Here is a 22204-nt window from a genome sequence, read left to right as displayed (position 1 = left end):
CGTTGATATTTGAAAATGGGGAACCTACTAATGTTGTTGATATTTGAACATAGGGAAGCTACTCACGTTGATATTTGAACATGGGGAACCTAATCACGTTGTTGCTATTTGAAAATGGGGAACCTACTAATTTTGTTGATATTTGAACATAGGGAAGCTACTGACGTTGTTGATATTTGAACATGGGGAACCTACTAATGTTGTTGATATTTGAACATAGGGAGCTACTCACGTTGTTGATACTTGAACATGGGGAACCTACTCACATTGTTGATATTTGTAAATGGGAAACCTACTCACATTGTTGATATTTGCACATGGGGAACCTACTAATTTTGTTGATATTTGAACATAGGGAAGCTACTCACGTTGTTGATATTTGAACATGGGGAACCTACTCACATTGTTGATATTTGCACATGGGAAACCTACTCACATTGTTGATATTTGAACAAGGGGAACCTACTTATGTTGTTATTTGTACATGGGGAACCTACTTACGTTGTTGATATTTGAACATGGGGAACCTACTCACATTGTTGATATTTGCACATGGGAAACCTACTCACGTTGTTATTTGTACATGGGGAACCTACTCTCGTTGTTGATATTTGAACATGGGGAACCTACTCACGTTGTTGATATTTGAACATGGGGAACCTACTAATGTTGTTGATATTTGAACATTCGGAAGCTACTCACGTTGTTGATATTTGAACATGGGGAACCTACTCACCTTGATATTTGTACATGGGGAACCTACTAATGTTGTTGATATTTGAACATGGGGAAGCTACTCACGTTGTTGGTATTTGAAAATGGGGAACCTACTCACGTTGTTGATATTTGAAAATGGGGAACCTACTAATGTTGTTGATAATTGAACATAGAGAAGCTACTCACGTTGATATTTGAACATGGGGAACCTAATCACGTTGTTGCTATTTGAAAATGGGGAACCTACTAATTTTGTTGATATTTGAACATGGGGACGCTACTGACGTTGTTGATATTTGAACATGGGGAACCTACTAATGTTGTTGATATTTGCACATGGGGAACCTACTAATGTTGTTGATATTTGTACATGGGGAACCTATTAATATTGTTGATATTTGAACATAGGGAAGCTACTCACTTTGTTGATATTTGAACATCGGGAACCTACTCACGTTGTTGATATTTTAAAATGGGGAACCTACTAATTTTGTTGATATTTGAATATAGGGAAGCTACTCACGTTGTTGATATTTGAACATGGGGAACCTACTAATGTTGTTGATATTTGCACATTGGAAATCTACTCACATTGTTGATATTTCACATGGGGAACCTACTCACGTTGTTGACATTTGTACATGTGGAACCTACTCACGTTGTTTATATTTGAACATGGGGAACCTACTCCCGTTGTTGATATTTCAACATGAGGTACTACTCACGTTGTTGATATTTTGAGCATGGGGAACTTAGTCACGTTGATATTTTGTTTGGAAACCAACTCAAGAACAGTGTGCCGAATGACAAAAAGAAAGAGAATAAGTCTGGTAAAATAAAAATAGTGAAAAGACAGATGCAGAGAAATTAACACAGAATTAGTGCGGCAGGTTCATTCTGCAAGTTTTGTGACTTACTACATGGGATCTGCGCCACTGTGTGCACTTATGAGCTGCCGCTCGGAGAGAGCGCGTACGCGAAGTAAACCCTATTCATCACTACACTTGATATCACCACCCAGACACGAGAGGCGCCACTTCATGCTGCGGAATTAAGCGTGCGCTTCGCTGCTTCTTTTACAACCACTTCGCGGGGAAGTAATAACCGGCCCTCGGACACCGATAACTAAATGAGAGTGATTAAAGACAAACGCTTTGGGGAGCTGAGTGAAGGGAACTCAACGAGCGGCGACAGAGGGAATGCAATGAAGAGAGAGAGGAAATAGGAGGGACAAGGCTAAAAACTAGGAGAATATACAGAATGTTTCCAAAGTTATGGTCAAAAATTCAGGGATGAGAAGTAAAGACGAAAAGAAGCAAAAACGTTCCAGTAAACGTGCGTCCGAAAATTAACCGTTTACGAGATATGCCATTTCTTTTATGGTTGGGGCTGGCAGTGACCCGAGCGCCTGGACACGGTAAAACTGCAACATTCATGCTTAGTATGTATATTATGAAATATATTTTGTCTAAAATTTTCAGTCATATGACTTATCATTCTTATTACAAATTAACATTTGCTAAAACATATTAATAAAAAAAGTATAAACATTTTCGCCTGTACGGCATCATCAGATACGTAGTTGTTTCACGGTATCCAACACAAGTACAATGTAGAATGTATTCACTTTTGTAATGAAATATTAATTTATATATTGTGTAACAGTAAGAAGTAAAGTCATGAGTTTTATGTAGTGACAGCTTAATATAATTATAGGGGATGTTGATTTCAATTTAAAACTGTGTTAATAAACACATGTAACAAAATATTGCAATATCAGTTGCATGAATAAATACACAAAATCACATATAATTTTGGCAGATTAGTAGATTCAAATGCAAATTAAATTGAATAGGGTACATTTTAATGAGTATAAAACCTTTATTACGTTTGTAATTACATGCAAGATTAATTGGAAAATCACCGCCAAAACACTGCTCTTTCATATTATAATACAGATGTAAGGGTCAACGAACTCAGATCTGTCTGCCTTAGTGAACTACCTCACATCTCCCCTTCTGGCTACAATGTTGCAAGCCGGCCGCATCAGTCAGTAGCACCAAATTAATCGTTTTTAAATTAAATTTACACGAAAATCGTCCACGCTATTGACGGAGGGTTAAATGATTCTTTATTCTTTCTATCGGTATAGACAGTTACCGAATAAGAATGTGTTAAAAATTAGAAGAAAAACATAAAACTATCAACTTTCCACTAATGTGCTATGACACTTTTTTGTTACATACAACAGGAGGTATTCGCTCTGAAAATCTGCAGAATTATTTTGCTTTCATCCTGTATAACTATCTACTTTATTTTATGTCACCCATTAGGTGTTTAGCTCTTTTTCTTTATTCTAGTGAGTTATGTTTTTCATTCCTTTTATATTACATATGTTTCAAATATGGTTGTGTGGAAGAAAAGGCCTTATGGTCTTAACTCTGTTAGGCAAAATAAAGTTGCTGCTGCTACTACTGCTTCTGCTGATACTACTTACTGCTCCTACTACTATTTCTACTACTCCTACAATTTACTGCTACTTACGTACTACTACTAGCGCTGGCTTTCAGTGCTCGAGGTTGCGGGTTCGATCCCGGCCGAGGTCGATGGCGTTTAAGTGTGTATAAATGCAACAGGCTCATGTCAGTAGATTTACTGGCATGTAAAAGAACTCCTGCGGAACAAAATTCCGGCACACCGGCGACGCTGATATAACCTCTGCAGTTTCTAGAGTCGTTAAATAAACCATAATTTCTTTTCTTACTACTACTACTACTACTACTACTACTACTACTACTACTCTTAAACCACCCTGTATATAACTCTACTAATGTAGAAACTGTGTGAAGTACTCACCGCCGGCGGCCACGCAGGTAATCTGAGCTGTGCTGCCCTCTGTGTAGGGCCCCACTATTCTTTTCTGTTGGACGTTAGCTCCACTGTCGTCCAGAATCGTCAGCTTCCTGGGCGGAACTGTAGACACAGAAATTGGAAAACTTTCAAAGAAGAGAAATCAGTAAGATATCTAAGAAATGAACTGACACTCTGTTTTTCTGTTATTACAGATTTAGAGTGATCACTGTATTTATAAATTTCTTAGTGATTGTTGAAATTCTGAAGTCTTAGATCAGGGGTCTCCAACCTTTTTTTTATGAGAGAGCCACATTGGCTTATGCCGGATTAAAGAAAAAGTCAGTTAAACTTCGAATTAAATTTTCAAAACATGATTAATCATAAATATATTTAAATAACAATTAATACAGAAATATACAAAAACATTGCGACTCATAGACGAAATTTTAAAATTGTGTTTATGCAGTTAACTATTGTGAAATTTGACATTCTTTTTGCTGCACTAATTTATCTACGTATGTCCGGTTATATATATATATATATATATATATATATATATATATATATATATATATATACACACACACATATCGATTGTTGCGTTTCGCAGAATCGTGCATCTGTGATTCTTGGTCTTATTCTTGAGTTCACATCCTTCATTCAACTGAAAAGCTGTTCACACAAATAAGTGCTACCAAACCTAGACAGTATGAACAATGCATTCTTTCATACTTCAAGATTTTTTTTTTTTCTTGGAGAAACATACTTAGAATAATAATCAACAAGCGAAGATCCTAACAACTTGCCTTTTAATGTTGAATCAGATTGAAGGTCTGCAACTTCCGGTACAAATACAACCTGACAGATGTGTACAAACTAATATGCAATAGTTGTAAGAACTTCAACATTGGACAAACTGGAAGATATTTTCAAACATGTTACAAGGCACATAATACAGTCACAACTAAATCACACAACAATTTAACCTACTCAGAACACATAACAAACTCCAAACACATCTACAGCAACATACAGTAGAATCTGATATGAAAATACCATAAATTCAACCAAAAAATCAGAATACATTATTTTTTATTTTTTTATTTTAATGTACCGAAGTACATATGATATTTCCATGCAGATATTCTGCGTCATCATATGATGAAACAGTGATGGAACGGAGAAAAATTCTCTCCGGCGCCGGGATTTGAACTCGGGTTTCTAGCTCTACGTGCTGATGCTTTATCCACTAAGCCACACCGGATACCCACGCCGGCGCCGGACAGAATCATCTCAATTTAAGTTCCAACTCTTGGGTTCCCTCTAGTGGCCGCCCTATCATATGTACTTCGGTACATTAAAATAATATATATATGACATGCGTAAATCGCTTCGTGATTTAAGACGGCGTTTATTCCGTCGGATCCCGGCCAACTAGTCACTCATAACGAGTGCACCTCAGCACATGTGTGGACTTCAGTCCTACGTTCATAGACATCTATAACGTAGTGCAGAGGGCGGCCACTAGAGGGAACCCAAGAGTTGGAACTTAAATTGAGATGATTCTGTCCATCGCCGGGGTGGGTATCCGGTGTGGCTTAGTGGATAAAGCATCAGCACGTAGAGCTGAAAACCCGGCTTCAAATTCCGGCGCCGGAGAGAATTTTTCTCCGTTCCATCACTCTTTCATAAAAAAAATCAGAAACTCGATACTTTTGAACAAGACACACAAAAACACACCCACAACACATCCTCAGCAATTAATTGAATTTCAGAACACACATCCTTTTTCGATACAGCGCTACCAGTCATGAACAAACCCCACCGTAACAGGGAGCCAGAAGATGGCACGTAAAGTACTAAGAAATTGATGGAAATTACATCGAAACTAGTCCATCGGATAAAATAAACACCACAATTTAAATATTAACATAGTGAAGTTGTTATTTATTTCATTTAAATAGCTTACTAGTTCATCACTTACAATATTTCATCCCAGTCCGCTTAAAGTAGACCGAGGCCGTGGAAACCTCTGTCTTAGATTCTATTCTCCAATGTACTTGTGTTTATTATTTAACAATAATGGATCCAATACGTGCGTTTAGACTAAATAACAGGACTATTTATGTTCTCTGCTTTTATGCAAAGTGTATTGTGAAGCACAATAAAATTGTGAGTTAGGGGCGATATGGACGAAATTAATAGCGAATAATGGCTACAAAAGTGGTCTTCATGAAAAGTGCCACTGGGTGTGTTTCTGTATTGTTGGAAAGAAAGAGAAATGAAAACATCTGACAAGCACGTTGCATGTTAAATCTGATTTATAATAATAATTACAGACAAATGCAGACCACGTATAACCAACAGATCTCGCACAATGGCCACAAAACATGATGCGGTACTTAAAAACAGAAAGGAAATCCCTTTGAGGCCACTTAAAGAGATAGAACTAGGCTCTACGCCGAGTCAGTAGTATCCCAGTGGAAGTGGTAGTGCTTTATGTTATTTTGATTTATTTTATTTTATTGGGTTATTTTACGACGCTGTATCAACATCTAGGTTATTTAGCGTCTGAATGATATGAATGTGATAATGCCGGTGAAATGAATCCGGGGTCCAGCACCGAAAGTTACCCAGCATTTGCTCGTATTGGGTTGAGGGAAAACCCCGGAAAAAACCACAAGCAGGTAACTTGCCCCGACCGGGAATCGAACACGGGCCACCTGGTTTCGCAGCCAGACGCGCTGACCGTTACTTCACAGGTGTGGACTGTTATTTTGATAAAACATGAAACTGAAGAAAGAGTCGACAAATTAAGTCTTCTCAATCATCCACTTCGCAAAGAAAAAAAAATGTTACGAGAATAACAGAAATGGAAAAGAGTATGCGTATAGGTTGAAAGGATATGAAAGCGAATTTCGTCGCTGTAAACTTTAAGGTCTTAATCAAGTTACTGTAAGTTATATCCCCACAAAATATCATGTCTCTAAATGTATCTTACATTAAGAGTAGAAGGTCAGACTCAAATTCAATGACTGGGAAATTATGCAAGTCTGGCTTTCAGCTATTAATGTCCTGTAAAACAGGTTTGAATAATTTCAAGGAAAAATTGTTCCGGGGCCGGGTACCGATCCCGAGACCCTTCGCATAGCACACGAATGCTCTCCCGATTGAGCTACACCAGGAACTATACACGACACCGTCACAATTTTTCCTTTATATCCACACAACTCAAATGGGCTGACAAGACGCCAAAACCCAACTGTGAGTGCACACAAATTCTGTGTGACTTAAATTGTGGCTTCCTATTAACGTACCTCCAGTAACGAAATATATTGTGCAACTTTCAGGTAGTAGCTCCCTGTAAAGGAGGTTTGAATAATTTGAAGGAAAAATTGTTCCGGGGGTGGGTATCGATACCTGGACCCTTCGCTTAGCACATGAATACTCTCCCGACTGAGCCACCCCAGGAATTATACACGACAGCGTAACAATTTTTCCTTTATATGCACACAACTCAAATGGGTTGACCAAACACCAGAAACCAATTTTGAGTGCACATAAATTCTGTCTAACGATGTCATATGTAGTTCCTGGGCTAGCTCAGTCGAGAGGGCATTCGTGCACTAATCGAAAGGTCCCGGGATCGATACCCGGTCCCGGAACAATTTTTCCTTGAAATTATTCATGTGGGAAATTAGCTTCAAAGACATAATTTTCATCTCACTTCCATAAACTCTGGATATATTTAAGAATAGAACTTCATCCTCCTTTCTTTAATTGAGTTTTTGCACTCATATTACTCAGTTTTTTGTTATTAAGATACATTAACTCTGGTTGAACGTATCAGCGCTCTATCAACTGAGCTACCTAGGAACTCCAGCCAACAGCCTCTAAATTTTTCCTTTTAATGTATATTCACACAACTCGCGTGGGGTGACGAGATGCCAAGTCCCACATCGAGAACACACAATTGAGACAGTGTTGGGTGGAGTTCCTGGGTAGCTCAGTTGTTAAATCGCTGGTACGTTCACCCAGAGGTCCCAGAATCGATACCCGACCCTAAAACAATTTTTTTCCGTTGAAATTATTCATAAATGTAATAACTGGAATTTCTGTGTAATTTGTCTGTATCTATATGTAATATCTGTAATGTAATATTTACTATGTACTTGTATTTAATATGTATTTTTATGTCGTATGAAACGTCCATGTAATATGTTAGTTTTGTGAGTAGGTCCTAACATATATGTAATTTCTGTGCAACATATTTCTGTATGTCACATATGTGTAATTTTCATGCAATATGTACTTTTTTGGTCACGTGTGCATTCCCTATCTAATATGTTTGTTTTTATGCAATATGTGTATTTTTGTGTATCATGTCTGTAATGTGTGTCTAGTATTCTGTTTTTATGAAATTCGGTATTTATGTACTTATTTATATGTAATAATTATGTTTTTTATGTCATATCATATGTATTTAATATGTCTGCTTTTTATGTCATATACATGTTTCTGTGTGTATTATACTGTATATACTTATGTACATAATATATATTATATTCGTTAGTAACCTTTGTGTATTTGTATCGGAAATATATTTAATTATAATTCTAATATACGTTATGATAAAGTAGGGTTCAATAAATTTGGATATTCAATAATAATAATAATAATAATAATAATAATAATAATAATAATAATAATAATAATAATAATAATAATAACTCAAATATCCTTATAATGCCAACCATGCTCACAATAACAATAACGAATAGCAAAAACGATTCATACACGAAGTCCATACCTATGGAGTAACGGTTAGCGCGTCTAGCCGCGAAACCAGGTATCCCGGGTTCGATTCCCGGTCTGGACAATTCACCTGTTTGATGTTTTTCCGAGGTTTTCCCTTAACCCAATATGAGCAAATGCTGGGAACTTTCGGTGTTGGGCCCCGGACTCATTTTACCGGCATTATCACTTTCAACTCATTCAGACGCTAAATAACCTAAGCTGAATAATTTCGAGGGAAAAATTGTTCCGGGGCCGGGGCCTAAGCTGTTGATAAAGCGTCGTAAAATAACCTACTAAAATAAAAAAAAATTATACAAGAATCCCCTATCATTTTTTCGTGATCATGTATATGACATTTGACAGCGTGTATTTGTAGTATGGTACTGTATTATAACAATTTAACCATGTGCATTAAAAGCGTGTTTCTCGTCAACGAAGAGAACCAGCTAACAGCTAGGCTATAGTATATACTAATGCAACATTGTAGATCATTAAAGTCAGAAACGACTCAAGAGTTTCCGGCACCAATTAGTGCACTTAGACAGTATTGAAAATCCTCCCTACACACTGGGAAGAGTCCCTGTCACTAAGTCCCTACAAGATGCCAATTAATACGGCATTCCTGTCGTAGCGCGCAGGTGTGCACCAGGGCTTCAGGACCTGAACGAGGAAAAGTCGAGGAATGGCAAAAGAGGCAGCCAATTAAATGGATGAAAGCTCTTCTTAAGCGCAAAGCACTTTCTTCTGGCAGTAATGCCAATTAAAACATCCAAGTCACCCCTCCCTTACAACCGCCATGAAATAGCCTCTCCAGCTCGAGATCCCCCATTCGCTTTTTATTTGAATTAAGACCGGATGTATCGGAATTCAAGAAATGCAGTGAAAGAAATATGTTACAGCCATTCAAGTGAACATTTCTCACCCCCACAACCCTCACCGAGGGTTTTAAAGAGAGGTATATCGTTAGAAGTGTAGACTGTGTATCGGCGTGAACGTTCAGAACTTCATTTTTCAGTTCATTCACATGGAAACCTGAAGTTTAATTGTAAATTCTTGACAGTATTTTCTGAAACACAATTTCGAATTTTTAGGCTGGTTTATGTGGTTGTTTTGGAATATGCCAACACATTCTCTCCACATTTTATTAGTCATAAAATATATACATGTACAGTACATAAATCTGTAAATTAAAATGCTACATAACAAAGCAGAAGCACAAGAAAAACAAATTTTGTACATAAGTTTGTAAATTAAAATATTACATGAAACATTTTCGGCATTAGGCCTATAAATATTTCGCTTACTTTCCCAGTACTCTGGAAAATTAAACCTATTGGTACGAAATAAATCCCCTCATTGTTGCATTAGTTTCATGTGATGGATTTACAGGGCACACAAAGCAGAACTCCATTAAATTTTAATTAATAATGTATAACAATTTGAAAACATTCATAATTGAAAATTGTGCGGCTGGAAATCTGTAAAATATGTAACCGATTTTTGTAGAGAGACCCATTTGACATCATATAAATTATGATTACCAAAATTATTCCGAAATGCAGACTCTCACAATATTCCGTAACAAGCATATTTAAGACTCCAACAGGCGTTTTGTCTCAGAGAAACTATTGGTTGAATGTTGAATTAATATACGCGAGATATTTTAAAAAGTCATGGGATTGTTTTCGTGGTAGTATTGAATACAGAGAAAGGGGATACACACAAAAGGAGAGGACACAGGGGACGGAACACACACAAAATGGAAACACACAGAGATGGGAGCACACACGAAATGGGAACGCACACACCAGATGGGAAGAGACACAATATGGGAACTCACACGAGACGAAAACACACACGAGACGAGAGCACAGACGAAACTGTAACACACATGAGACGGGAGCACACGAGACGGGAACACACACACCAGATGGAAAGAGACACAATATGGGAACTCACACGAGACGAAAACACACACGAGACGAGAGCACACACAAGACGGTAACACACATGAGACGGGAGAGCACGAGACTGGAACACACGCACCAAATGGGAAGAGACACAATATGGGAACTCACACGAGACGAAAACACACGAGACGAGAGCACACACTAGACGGTAACACACATGAGACGGGAGCACACGAGACGGGAACACACACACCAGATGGGAAGAGACACAATTTGGGAACTCACACGAGACGAGAGCACACACGAGACGGTAACACACATGAGACGGAAGCACGCGAGACGGGAACACACACACCAGATGGGAAGAGACACAATATGAGAACTTACACGAGACGAGAGCACACACGAGACGGTAACACACATGAGACGGAAGCACACGAGACGAGAACACATACCAGATGGGAAGAGACACAATTTGGGAACTCACACGAGACGAGAGCACACACGAGACGGTAACACACATGAGACTGGAGCACGCGAGACGGGAACACACACACCAGATGGGAAGAGACACAATATGGGAACTTACACGAGACGAAAAAACAGACGAGACGAGAGCACACACGAGACTGTAATACACATGAGACGGGAGCACACGAGACGGGAACACACACACCAGATGGGAAGAGACACAATATGGGACTCACACGAGAACGAAAACACACACGAGACGAGAGCACACACGAGACGGTAACACACATGAGACGGAAGAACACGAGACGGGAACACACACACCAGATGGGAAGAGACACAATATGGGACTCACACGAGAACGAAAACACACACGAGACGAGAGCACACACGAGACGGTAACACACATGAGACGGAAGGACACGAGACGGGAACACACGCACCAGATGGAAAGAGACACAATATGGGAACTCACACGAGACGAAAACATACACGAGACGAGAGCACACACAAGACGGTAACACACATGAGACGGGAGAGCACGAGACTGGAACACACGCACCAAATGGGAAGAGCCACAATATGGGAACTCACACGAGACGAAAACACACGAGACGAGAGCACACACTAGACGGTAACACACATGAGACGGGAGCACACGAGACTGGAACACACACACCAGATGGGAAGAGACACAATTTGGGAACTCACACGAGACGAGAGCACACACGAGACGGTAACACACATGAGACGGAAGAACACGAGACGGGAACACACACACCAGATGGGAAGAGACACAATATGGGAACTCACACGAGACGAAAAAACAGACGAGACGAGAGCACACACGAGACTGTAATACACATGAGACGGGAGCACATGAGACGGGAACACACACACCAGATGGGAAGAGACACAATATGGGACTCACACGAGAACGAAAACACACGAGACGAGAGCACACACGAGACGGTAACACACATGAGACGGAAGAACGCGAGACGGGAACACACACACCAGATGGGAAGAGACACAATATGGGACTCATACGAGAACGAAAACACACACGAGACGAGAGCACACACGAGACGGTAACACACATGAGACGGAAGAACACGAGACGGGAACACACACACCAGATGGGAAGAGACATAATATGGGAACTCACACGAGACGAAAACACACACAAGACGAGAGCGCACACGAGACTGTAACACACATGAGACGGGAGCACACGAGACGGGAACCCACACCAGATGGGAAGAGACACAATATGGGAACTCACATGAGACGAAAACACACACGAGAAGAGAGCACATACGAGACGGTAACACACATGAGACGGGAGCACACGAGACGGGGACACACCAAATGGGAAGACACAATATGGGAACTCACACGAGACGAAAACACACACGAGACGAGAGCACACACGAGACTGTAACACACATGAGACGGGAGCACGTTAGACGGGAACACACAAGAAATTGGAACGAAATGAGAATGCACACGAGATAGGAACACACCCACATGGGAACACACACAGATATGGCGTACAGATATATAAGTACAAAAATATACAGAGACAGTAGGCGGAATTTATTTTCCTACGTGTCCATTATGTCCACTAATTTTAATATAATTAAAATATAACGGAATACATTTTAATGCGAATGTCCCTCACAGAAAAAAAAAATAGCATGGAATAACTAGAGAACACGCATACGCAAGCATTAAGACGAACACACTTAGCAGCTATAGCCGTGTTACAAAACGACTTCCTCTGTGCCCGAGAACTGTTATCATTTAAACTGCCAAAATTAGAACTTGGGAACTATTTCTTCTAGTCTTCTTCACCTCTCTTTCGTTTGGATAGGCCTATGGACACTTCGCATATTTAGTGAATTCCAAGTAAATGATGTGGGGTTGTAAACCTTCAACATTCCATTCACATAGATATTGCATTCTTTTGATTCATATTATAGAGTTAGTATTCACATCGGATGAAATTTCAAGCATTTGCCCTTTGAGCATATGTAAGTGGTCAAAGGAAAGTAGTTTTCAGGAACTTGTAGTTCGGTCATTAGGGACTCAAAGCGGTGACAGAGAGCGCTGAATGACAGGACGTCACACAATTTCCTTCTCATTTCCTTGATAGACCCACGCTCTGGAATCGTTAATTACCGCCCACTGACCAAGCATTGTGCTCACTTCCGACAGACTGGGAACTGGCCACAGCCAATTACAACGGTAACAAATTTCAGTTTCAACTTGTAACTTATGTGTTGTAATAATATTTAAAATGACGTGATGTTCTTATTGTTAGTTTCAACACTTAGTGACTTCTAGTTCTGCTCAGAGTACCATCGTCTATTGTTAGTCTTTTGTTCTACGTTGTTTTGGTAGGCAGTGTACATCCCATCCAACGGACGAATCACATCAACAGTGACACATGCCTTCTTTATTTATGAAACGAAGTATAGTTAATTGGTTTTTGTGTGGAATAATAGTACATTATGCAACGAGCCTATAATGAAGGTAATTAAGAAGTGAGTATGGATATTTATGAAACGAGCGCAAGCGAGTTACATAATTTTCATACGAGTTTCTTAATTACCATTATAGGCGAGTTTCATACGACTTTTTATGCTCGACCATATTTCTAACTTGATATTATTAATTTTATTGTATCTGACCTGGAGCAATGTTCCGTATGTTGTGAGATGTGTTCAGTCGCGAAAGTATTGATTTTTTCCGAGGAACAGATGTCCACATTGACCTTGCTAGGCCATAAGAACCTACAGAGATAGCATTGAAATTAAATTAGACATTGAAAAACGAGATGACAAATTGAATTTATTTGAATATTATTTACAATTAACGCTAATTATTTTAGTAACAGAACATAACCTTCTGCGACAGTATTGGATTTCCAGCCTCCGTGACTTTTCGCTAATTCTCTTTCGATTGCATATCCGAGAATAATCGATACTTGAGGTTTTATAACGGTAGAAAGCTGACCTGTCATTGGCTGAACAGTTGTAACCTGTGTCGTCATTGGCTGAAAGACCTGACCTTTAATGAGTAGGTGTACTTTAATGACATGCATTAAAGGTCTGCTACCAGGTGTATAATTACTACATTTCGGCATGGTCGAGCATAAAATAAAATAATGTCAGCGTTACAAGGTATAAAGAAAAGAGAAAATAAGCGCGATTGAGTGAGTGGACAAGAGAGTCAGTGAGTAAGTTAGTAACAGTGAGCCAGACATTTAGTAAGGAAACAAAAGAATTCAAGAAAGAGGATTGATTGATTGATTGATTGATTGATTGATTGTGTTACGGAACTTATGTAATATTTTAGAAATGAGAAGAGTACGAATATGAGTTTGCAGATGAGAATGAGGGCACAAATATCATTTTGTGTTATCAAGTTAGTAACAGTGAGCCAGACATTTAGTAAGGAAACAAAAGAATTCAAGAAAGAGGATTGATTGATTGATTGTGTTACGGAACTTATGTAATATTTTAGAAATGAGAAGAGTACGAATATGAGTTTGCAGATGAGAATGAGGGCACAAATATCATTTTGTGTTATCGGCTACATGTTACTTATTATTATTATTATTATTATTATTATTATTATTATTATTATTATTATTATTATTATTATTATTACTATTATTATTATTATTATTATTATTATTATTATTATTATTATTGAAATGAATATAGATCTATATATGAGAATGCTTACAGGTCACGATAAATTTCTTACAAATAATCGTGAAATTAATATCTCGTTGCACTTGGCTGGATTTATATTAAAGACAGGTACTCCGCTTTGCAATGTCAGAGATATGATTGCGTCGTTACAGCGGGAGGCACTCCAACAAGTGGCGCCATCAATCCCCCCCCCCCCTCCACAACTCTTCTCCCATTTGAGGATGAATTAGTGACGGAGTTGCAAATGTCGCTTGCAAGAACAACCCAAGGACTTCTTGATATAAAGCCTCAATTCAGTCTTCTTTTGTCTTTTATACAATGCACCGGTCTGTGTTTGTGATTTTGGCAGAGAAATAAATGTTCATGTGCAATCTCACAGACATAGAGAATCCTCTATCGTGCTCCATTTCTTTATTGAATACAAATAAAGACATGGAACAATGAATTTAATTAATTTTAAACTTGTAGGGCAATTCCAAGTGCATAAAACCGCCATTATACCGGATGAACTCGTATATCATCAGGGATACAGATCGTGTTCCCTTCCTGATATACTGCGACCTAAAATTGTCTAGTTTCCATTCTGCCCCACACCTTCTACTATACTTTCCTCATTTTCTTCTGCCGTTCTAATCTCCTTTCTTACTTGTTCTTCTTTCATAAACTTATTCCACACCTGATCCCTCATTCTTCTATTCCGTCGATATTTTCGTTTCCTTCAGTTCCAAAAAATTGGAGTATTTTTGACCGCTGGGGTAAACTTGATCATAAAAAATTTAAATCATATCAGATGCACTGAATATATTCACTGAAATTCATTATTTTTTCTCCATTTCGTAAGTATTTTTTTTATAATTTTTAGACACAATTAGGGCTCGTATCATGATTTAAATCTTTCCTTTTTTTGTGGTCACGTTATTCCAGCAGTCCGTTTTACCCCAGTTTATGATATACAGAATGTTAACTAATATGCTCAAAGACTTTGGGGGAATAGATACAGAACTAAAAAAGAAGAAAAAAGTTCATGTAAATTTATAGACAATTTCCCTTTAAGTTTTACTTAGAGATATGCCTACTTTATATTTCATATCAATGGCATCATGCCAGAAGGTTGTATGAACAAATTTTCCGATATTGAGATATATGTGATATGAAACCATTTTATGTTTGAACGCAGTCGTTTGAGAATTACAGTGGATATGAGAAAGAATCGAAGAAAGTATCTTGTTGTGTAGACAAGAAAAAAACATTCCATCTTTTTACGGCTCTACTGTAAAATTTCAGTTTTGTTGATAAGTCATTCTGGTATGATGCCCTCCATAAATATTTCGTTCTTAAACTTGTGGGTCACGTTAATTAAATCAGTAGGCCTTGTATAAAAGAAGAGGATGTACTGACACCTGACAAATGAAAAAAATATATTAAGTAGATTTTTATTTATGGAGGACAATTATGTATATCTGAGTTAGGATAACCCAGATTCTACTATATACGGTGATATTGAAACTTCATTTATTTTTATAACAATAGTATGTTTCGAGTTGCTAAAGAGCAAGATAAGCGTAGAGTGTTACAGAAGTGCTGACGGACATTCTTTTCGTAATAGGTATGAACTTTCCATGTCTTAGAAAAAAGTTTTGTCGCACAAATAGGCCTACTTTATAACATAGATGTCCAATTATTGTAACTCGTACGAGGTAACTCCTGGCGTAAGCAACTCGCAGCGTATATTCTTTAAGGTCGTTTTTCCTATTTTATATGGAAAGTTATTGACCAGCAGAGCATGCTTGACGTGCTATATCTCCTGGTTCTATAGGCGTTTGGACACCCATGCTTTATAAGTTTCCAGAAAGGAGGCAGTGCGCATGATCAGAGGACGAGCGACTGGTTCACAAGAGAACGACTAGTTGAGGTAATTAAATTAGTTTTGTTTTGTTGTGTGTCTCATTATGCGCACTGCCTTTTTTCTGGTACTTATACGAGGTGCGTCCATAAAGTAACTTTCCTACTCGTCCCACAGCTAGCAAACCATATGTTGCTCGAAGCGACTGCGTGTATGTGATAGAGTAATGTCCTGGCATGGCGCATGCGCTAGCGGAACTTTCCGAGTGCTCTCAGTAGCTTCGTTGCATCGGTTGAAGATGAACGTTCTTACTCCAGCTTCCGCCGCGTGGAGTGCGGTCAGTGATAAAGTTTTTGAATGCACAGAGCATAGCGCCGATTGAAATTGATCGTCAGCTGTCAGCTGGGCCTAACATCATGAGTAAGTAGATGGTGCGTTGCTCCACAAGGTCGTCTGTGATGATGATTGGCCTCCCACTGCGCTCCTCGTCATGCACATTTTGGAGTCCTGCTGAAAATGGTTTGCAGCAGCAACGCACCATCTGCTTACCCATCTGCACAGCTGACGATCAATTTCAATCGGCGCTATGCCCTGTGCATTCAAAAACTTTATCACTGACCGCACTCCACGCGGCGTGAGCTGGAATAGGCACGTCCATCTTCAACCAATGCAACGAAGCTAATGAGAGTACTCGGGAAGTTCCGCTAGCTCATGCGCCATGCCAGGACATTACTCTATCACGTACACGCACTCGCTTCGTCCAACATATGGTTTGCTAGCTGTGGGATGAGTGGGAATGTTACTTTATGGACGCGCCTCGTATAAAGTATCTGTGCGACATAACTTTTTTCTAAGACTGTACATTAAAATGAAAGGAGTACCGGTACGTCAACTTGTGGATATTCAGTATATTGGTGCTCTACAGACCTCCTAAAAGCGGGAGATGCAGGGCAGGATTATCTGGAGTGTAAAGCTGAAATTATAAACTAGAGGAGGTAGTAAGAAGATATACAGGATGCATCACGAGGTTTTCCCCCGGTTTATTGAGGTGATTCTTGGTGTTATTTGGAACGAAACATGTAAATACAGTAATGGGGTGACATTCATATTTAAGGAGTTACAGCAATTTGAAAAAAGCAAAAAAAAAAAACAAAAACATTTTTATTTGAGGATGTCACAGGTAAAAATGGAAAACATAGTTATAATAAAAACAAGTGTTTCATTTTGTACCAGTCTCTTACATGTAGAGTGGATTTAAAGCATCTGAAGGCAAAGACTCGCACATGTGAATCGCGCGTGTAGCATTTCGTAACTTCATAAGTTCGTTTCTTATTGTCGCTGAGGCATCGAGAATGCGTTGAATCAACTCTTCTCGTGTTTGCACCCTAATCTGGTACACGAGTCTTTCATCCACCCTCAGATGCAGTAATCTAGGGTGTTAAATCTGAGGATCTGGCAGGCAAACGGTTGGCATGATCATGTGGTTCTAAATGCTGCACTTTTTGTACATGAAAAGGATACAGTCCGTTCTCATGAAGAATTCTTCATACCTTGGAATGTGAAACTTTAAATCCTTCCCCACACATCGTTAGTCCTGCGCAAACATGTCTAGCGCTACATACACCATGGCGTGTTTCGAAGATCTGTTGCAACTACTTAATTATGAATGTCACCACATTACTGTATTTATATTTTTTGTTCCAAATAATACCAGGAATCACCTCCATTAACCGGGGGAAAACCTCGTGATACATTCCGTAGAATTGGGAATTGAAATTGAGAGGCGACCAGAAATATGATATGATATGATATGATATGATATGATATGATATGATATGATATGATATGATATGATATGATATGATATGATATGATATGATATGATATGATATGATATGATATGATATATGATATGATATGATATGATATGATATGATATGATATGATATGATATGATATGATATGATATGATATGATATATGATATGATATGATATGATATGATATGATATGATATGATATGATATGATATGATATGATATGATATGATATGATATGATATGATATGATATGATATGTACTTCTTCACAGCACTTCTTTACATGTAATGGTGTACCTCACATTTCTGTATCCGGTGCCACCATTAACATATTATTAGAATAACTCATTATTTGCAGTACATGTCTACACAAATACTCCCAATTACACTATGTACCTTTTTTGTTCCTTGGTAAATCTCCCCTACATTTCAATTGATATTCTCTATTTGTTCATTAATCCTAATATATCTAATATTGTATACTCCTTTCACATCCCCCTTTTCCTCTAACTACTATTCACTAAAATCTCAATTTCACTTTTTCTCTATAAGTTATCATATTTAATTATTTGTCCTATTTGTTCTTTGATCTTTTATTCATTTACTGTTCCAACGTTCAAATGTTAGTACTAATTTTATGCTGTCACTTGTTCACTTCTCTTAACCCTTTCTCTCTATTTTCACTCATTCCTATTTGCGCTCACTTCCACTTTCTCACTATTCTGCTTACACCTAATCCATTGTCATTATTCTCACTTCCTATAAATACTTATATTTTATTCTGCACATCTGCTTATACACTTTCTCTCTCCCCTATACTTCTCGACCTTTTCCACTTTCACTTTACTTGCACTTTTTGATCACATCCCCATTTTTTTTACACATATCAAATATCTCTGCTAAATCCTCAACTGTCGCAAGTTCTGACCTTTCATTACTGATCGTCTCTGTCTTATTTCTGTCTTTGTCTTTCTTTCTATTTATTTCTTCTTCTATTCCTCTTTTATTTTCCCCCACGCTTTCACTTTCACATACTAGATTTCCACTTACACTTGCACTCTTATTCTTTACACTATTTCCTTCCCTATCACTTCCCGACTCTTGGTTTATCTTTTTATCACCCCTCGCTTTTTTCTAGCGCCCGCGACCAGAAATAAGTGATTGGACTAAGCAATTCACGTTGTGCTGTTTATTGTTTTATTATTTTTAACTACCCGCAAATTAACAGCTACGCCAACCATTTTTAGACTCCGTTTCTATGTTTTGTAAACAAGCTCGCTACCAGATCTTGATGTAACTGCGGTAACTAAGGTAAAGTGCTGTGTACGATGCACACTGCTGCAATTATCCCACTCAGCATTGTATTCCAACGTCCCTGATGGATAATACGGTGGCTGGCGTCACGTTGCGTCTTGTATTAGAGCCTTATGCCCCTAAAAAGACGCCACGGCGACGGAAGTTTCAAATTTATTGGGTCTTGTAAAAGTGAATGGCTCTCCAGTAACCTAATACGCCCATTTTATTTAAGTTCGTCTCGGATTTCAGAAATGACGTATGAAATAATTTCGTTGAAATGAGGTCTCGGGTTTGAGTGTAATTGGAATATTATGCATACACCAGTCACATGAGAGTTCATTAAATATAATTGTCCATTATAACAACGATGTTCGTTATACTCTAGCTAATTTGAGAAGTGAATATATATACCTTCCTGTGTATTTAAAAGTATAATAAGCTTACACGTAAGCTTATAGAACTAATGTAAGCATTATGAATATATCAAATAAAAGAAACAGTACCCAAACGCGAAGGTTCAATAAGATTGTAGGCCTATATATGTTGTTTTCTAATGCCAGGTGTTTGACAATAAAGTCATTTGACCTCTTGCACTCCAATATTTTTCAAAGATATCATCATGGTTAGCCAATGAAGCACAGATTTTGAGATGTTCCGAATCCATTACTTGGTTTGAGTTGAGCAATGAGCAGTTAGGGGACTGATATATTCTAATTCTATGCAAGTGTTTGGCCAAACAATCATGGCCTGTTGCCAATCTAAATGTAGCTACAGACGATTTTCGTGGTAAATCGGGAATTAACTGTGGATTATGATGCAGATAGTTCCATTTTTTCCCTTGAGATTGTGTTATCAAATTTTGTTAGTTGAAATCTAAGTATGTAGATTTAATAAATCTTTTTACAGAGTAATACGTAGATTTAGTAACAGGTCTGTAAGTAGCAGTGCTGCCCTTCTTTGCTAAAGCATCCGCATTCTCGTTTCCTGTATATTTGTTGGCTGTTAGGCAAATTCACTTATTTTGGATATAATTCTGAATGCGAGAATTTAGAAACAAGAGACTTGCAATGGTTTTAAACTTTGTAAAACTCAGATCTCAGAAAGAACGGAATGGAATGTCGGGAGGGGGACACTACGACCCGGCACTGCGATATTTTAAAATCAATTGCGCTAACCTTCAAACTAGGCACAATTCCAAACCCACAGCGCCTGACTACACTAAGGTTCGCTACGTATCCAGGTCTGCATCCTAGGCCAGCACCCTCAGTGTGTAACCAACCGGCGTTCGGGGACTTCTACGGAATGATGACGGAATGGAGAAATGTTGGCGGGGTGAAGTAGAGGCCTAATACGGGGAAACGAAAAACCCCAACTGCTACCTTGTCCGCCACAAGAATCACTAAGGATTTTCAATGAAAAATTCCAGACCTGGGTGGTAGGCTGAAGGTCTGACCACTCACAAGCAAACATTCTGATGGGGGCAGATAAAAAAATAATATTTTTTTCTTCCACCATGTTAATAATGTCAAAAGAAGTGCTTGTACAAATTTTGGACACTAGATCGCAAATTACGAGGACCTCCCAGAAAGTAGGTTTCCCTGGAGCCATTTACAGAAATAAAACACAATTTCATGAAAGGCGGCAATGAACCTAGGGATTCTCTAAAAGTCATTTGTAAGTAAGTAAGTAATAATAACAATAATAGTAGAGTTACAGTGACTCAGAATAAGCATTCTCGGTAACAAAGACATTAAACTAGCACAAATAATATAAATTATTACGAAATAAGTGGACAATAATAAGAAACACAATAATAATAGTAATAATAATAATTACTTACAAATGGCTTTTAAGGAACCCACAGGTTCATTGCCGCCCTCACATAAGCCCGTCATCAGTCCCTATCCTGTGCAAGATTAATCCACTCTCTATCATCATATCCCAACTCCCTTCTTTCAGCTAGTCTTGGCCTCTCCAAAGGTCTTTTTCCCTCCCCTCGCAACTAACATTCTATATGCATTTCTGGATTCGCCCATACGTGCTACATGCCCTGCCCATCTCAAACGTCTGGATTTAATGTTCCTAATTATGTCAGGTGAAGAATACAATGCGTGCAGTTCTGTGGTATTGTGTAACTTTCTCCATTCTCCTGTAACTTCATCCCTCTTAGCCTCAAATATTTTCCTAAGAACCTTATTCTCAAACACACTTAATCTCTGTCCTCTCTCAAAGTGAGAGTCCAAGTTTCACAACCATATAGAAGAACCGGTAATGTAACTGTTTTATAATTTATAATTTCCAGATTTTTTGACAGCAGACTAGATGACAAAAGATTCTCAGCCTAATAATAACACTCATTTCTCATATTTATTCTGCGTTGAATTTCCTCCCGATTGTCATTTATATTTGTAACTGTTGCTCCAAGATATTTGAATTTTTCCACCTCTTCGAAGGATAAATCTCTAATTTTTATATTTCCATTTCGTACAATATTCTGGTCACGAGACAAATCATAATTCTGTGGTGTTCGGGTAAATGTGTATGTCATTTTTTTGTCCAGGTGGAATTTTGTTCCCCAGATGAACACACAAGTTAAATTATACAAGTGGGTGTGCAAAAATTAAAGAATACTAGCAGTTGGTGTGTTTTATTCGTGTAGGGAAAATTATTTGTAATAAGGATTCCAAGTTTAATTTTCATTTATCTCCGAACTCAATTTTATGGCTTATCTCCCTTTACCCAAACACCACAGAATTATGCTTTGTCTATTCGGG

The 22204-nt window shown here is 38.3% G+C and overlaps 1 protein-coding gene across 1 annotated transcript in view; it reads right to left on the bottom strand.

The window, feature by feature from the left end:
* Positions 1-22204, bottom strand: part of LOC138700412 (uncharacterized) — a 258406-nt gene that overhangs the window by 34241 nt on the left and 201961 nt on the right. The window contains exon 4 of the mRNA XM_069827030.1: positions 3574-3690. Within this exon, the coding sequence (XP_069683131.1) occupies positions 3574-3690 (117 nt within the window). The remainder of the gene's footprint in view (positions 1-3573; positions 3691-22204) is intronic.

This window comes from Periplaneta americana, chromosome 5 (assembly GCF_040183065.1).
Source record: "Periplaneta americana isolate PAMFEO1 chromosome 5, P.americana_PAMFEO1_priV1, whole genome shotgun sequence".
Taxonomy (NCBI): Eukaryota; Metazoa; Arthropoda; class Insecta; order Blattodea; family Blattidae; genus Periplaneta; species Periplaneta americana.
This window is presented reverse-complemented; position numbering and strand designations above follow the sequence as displayed.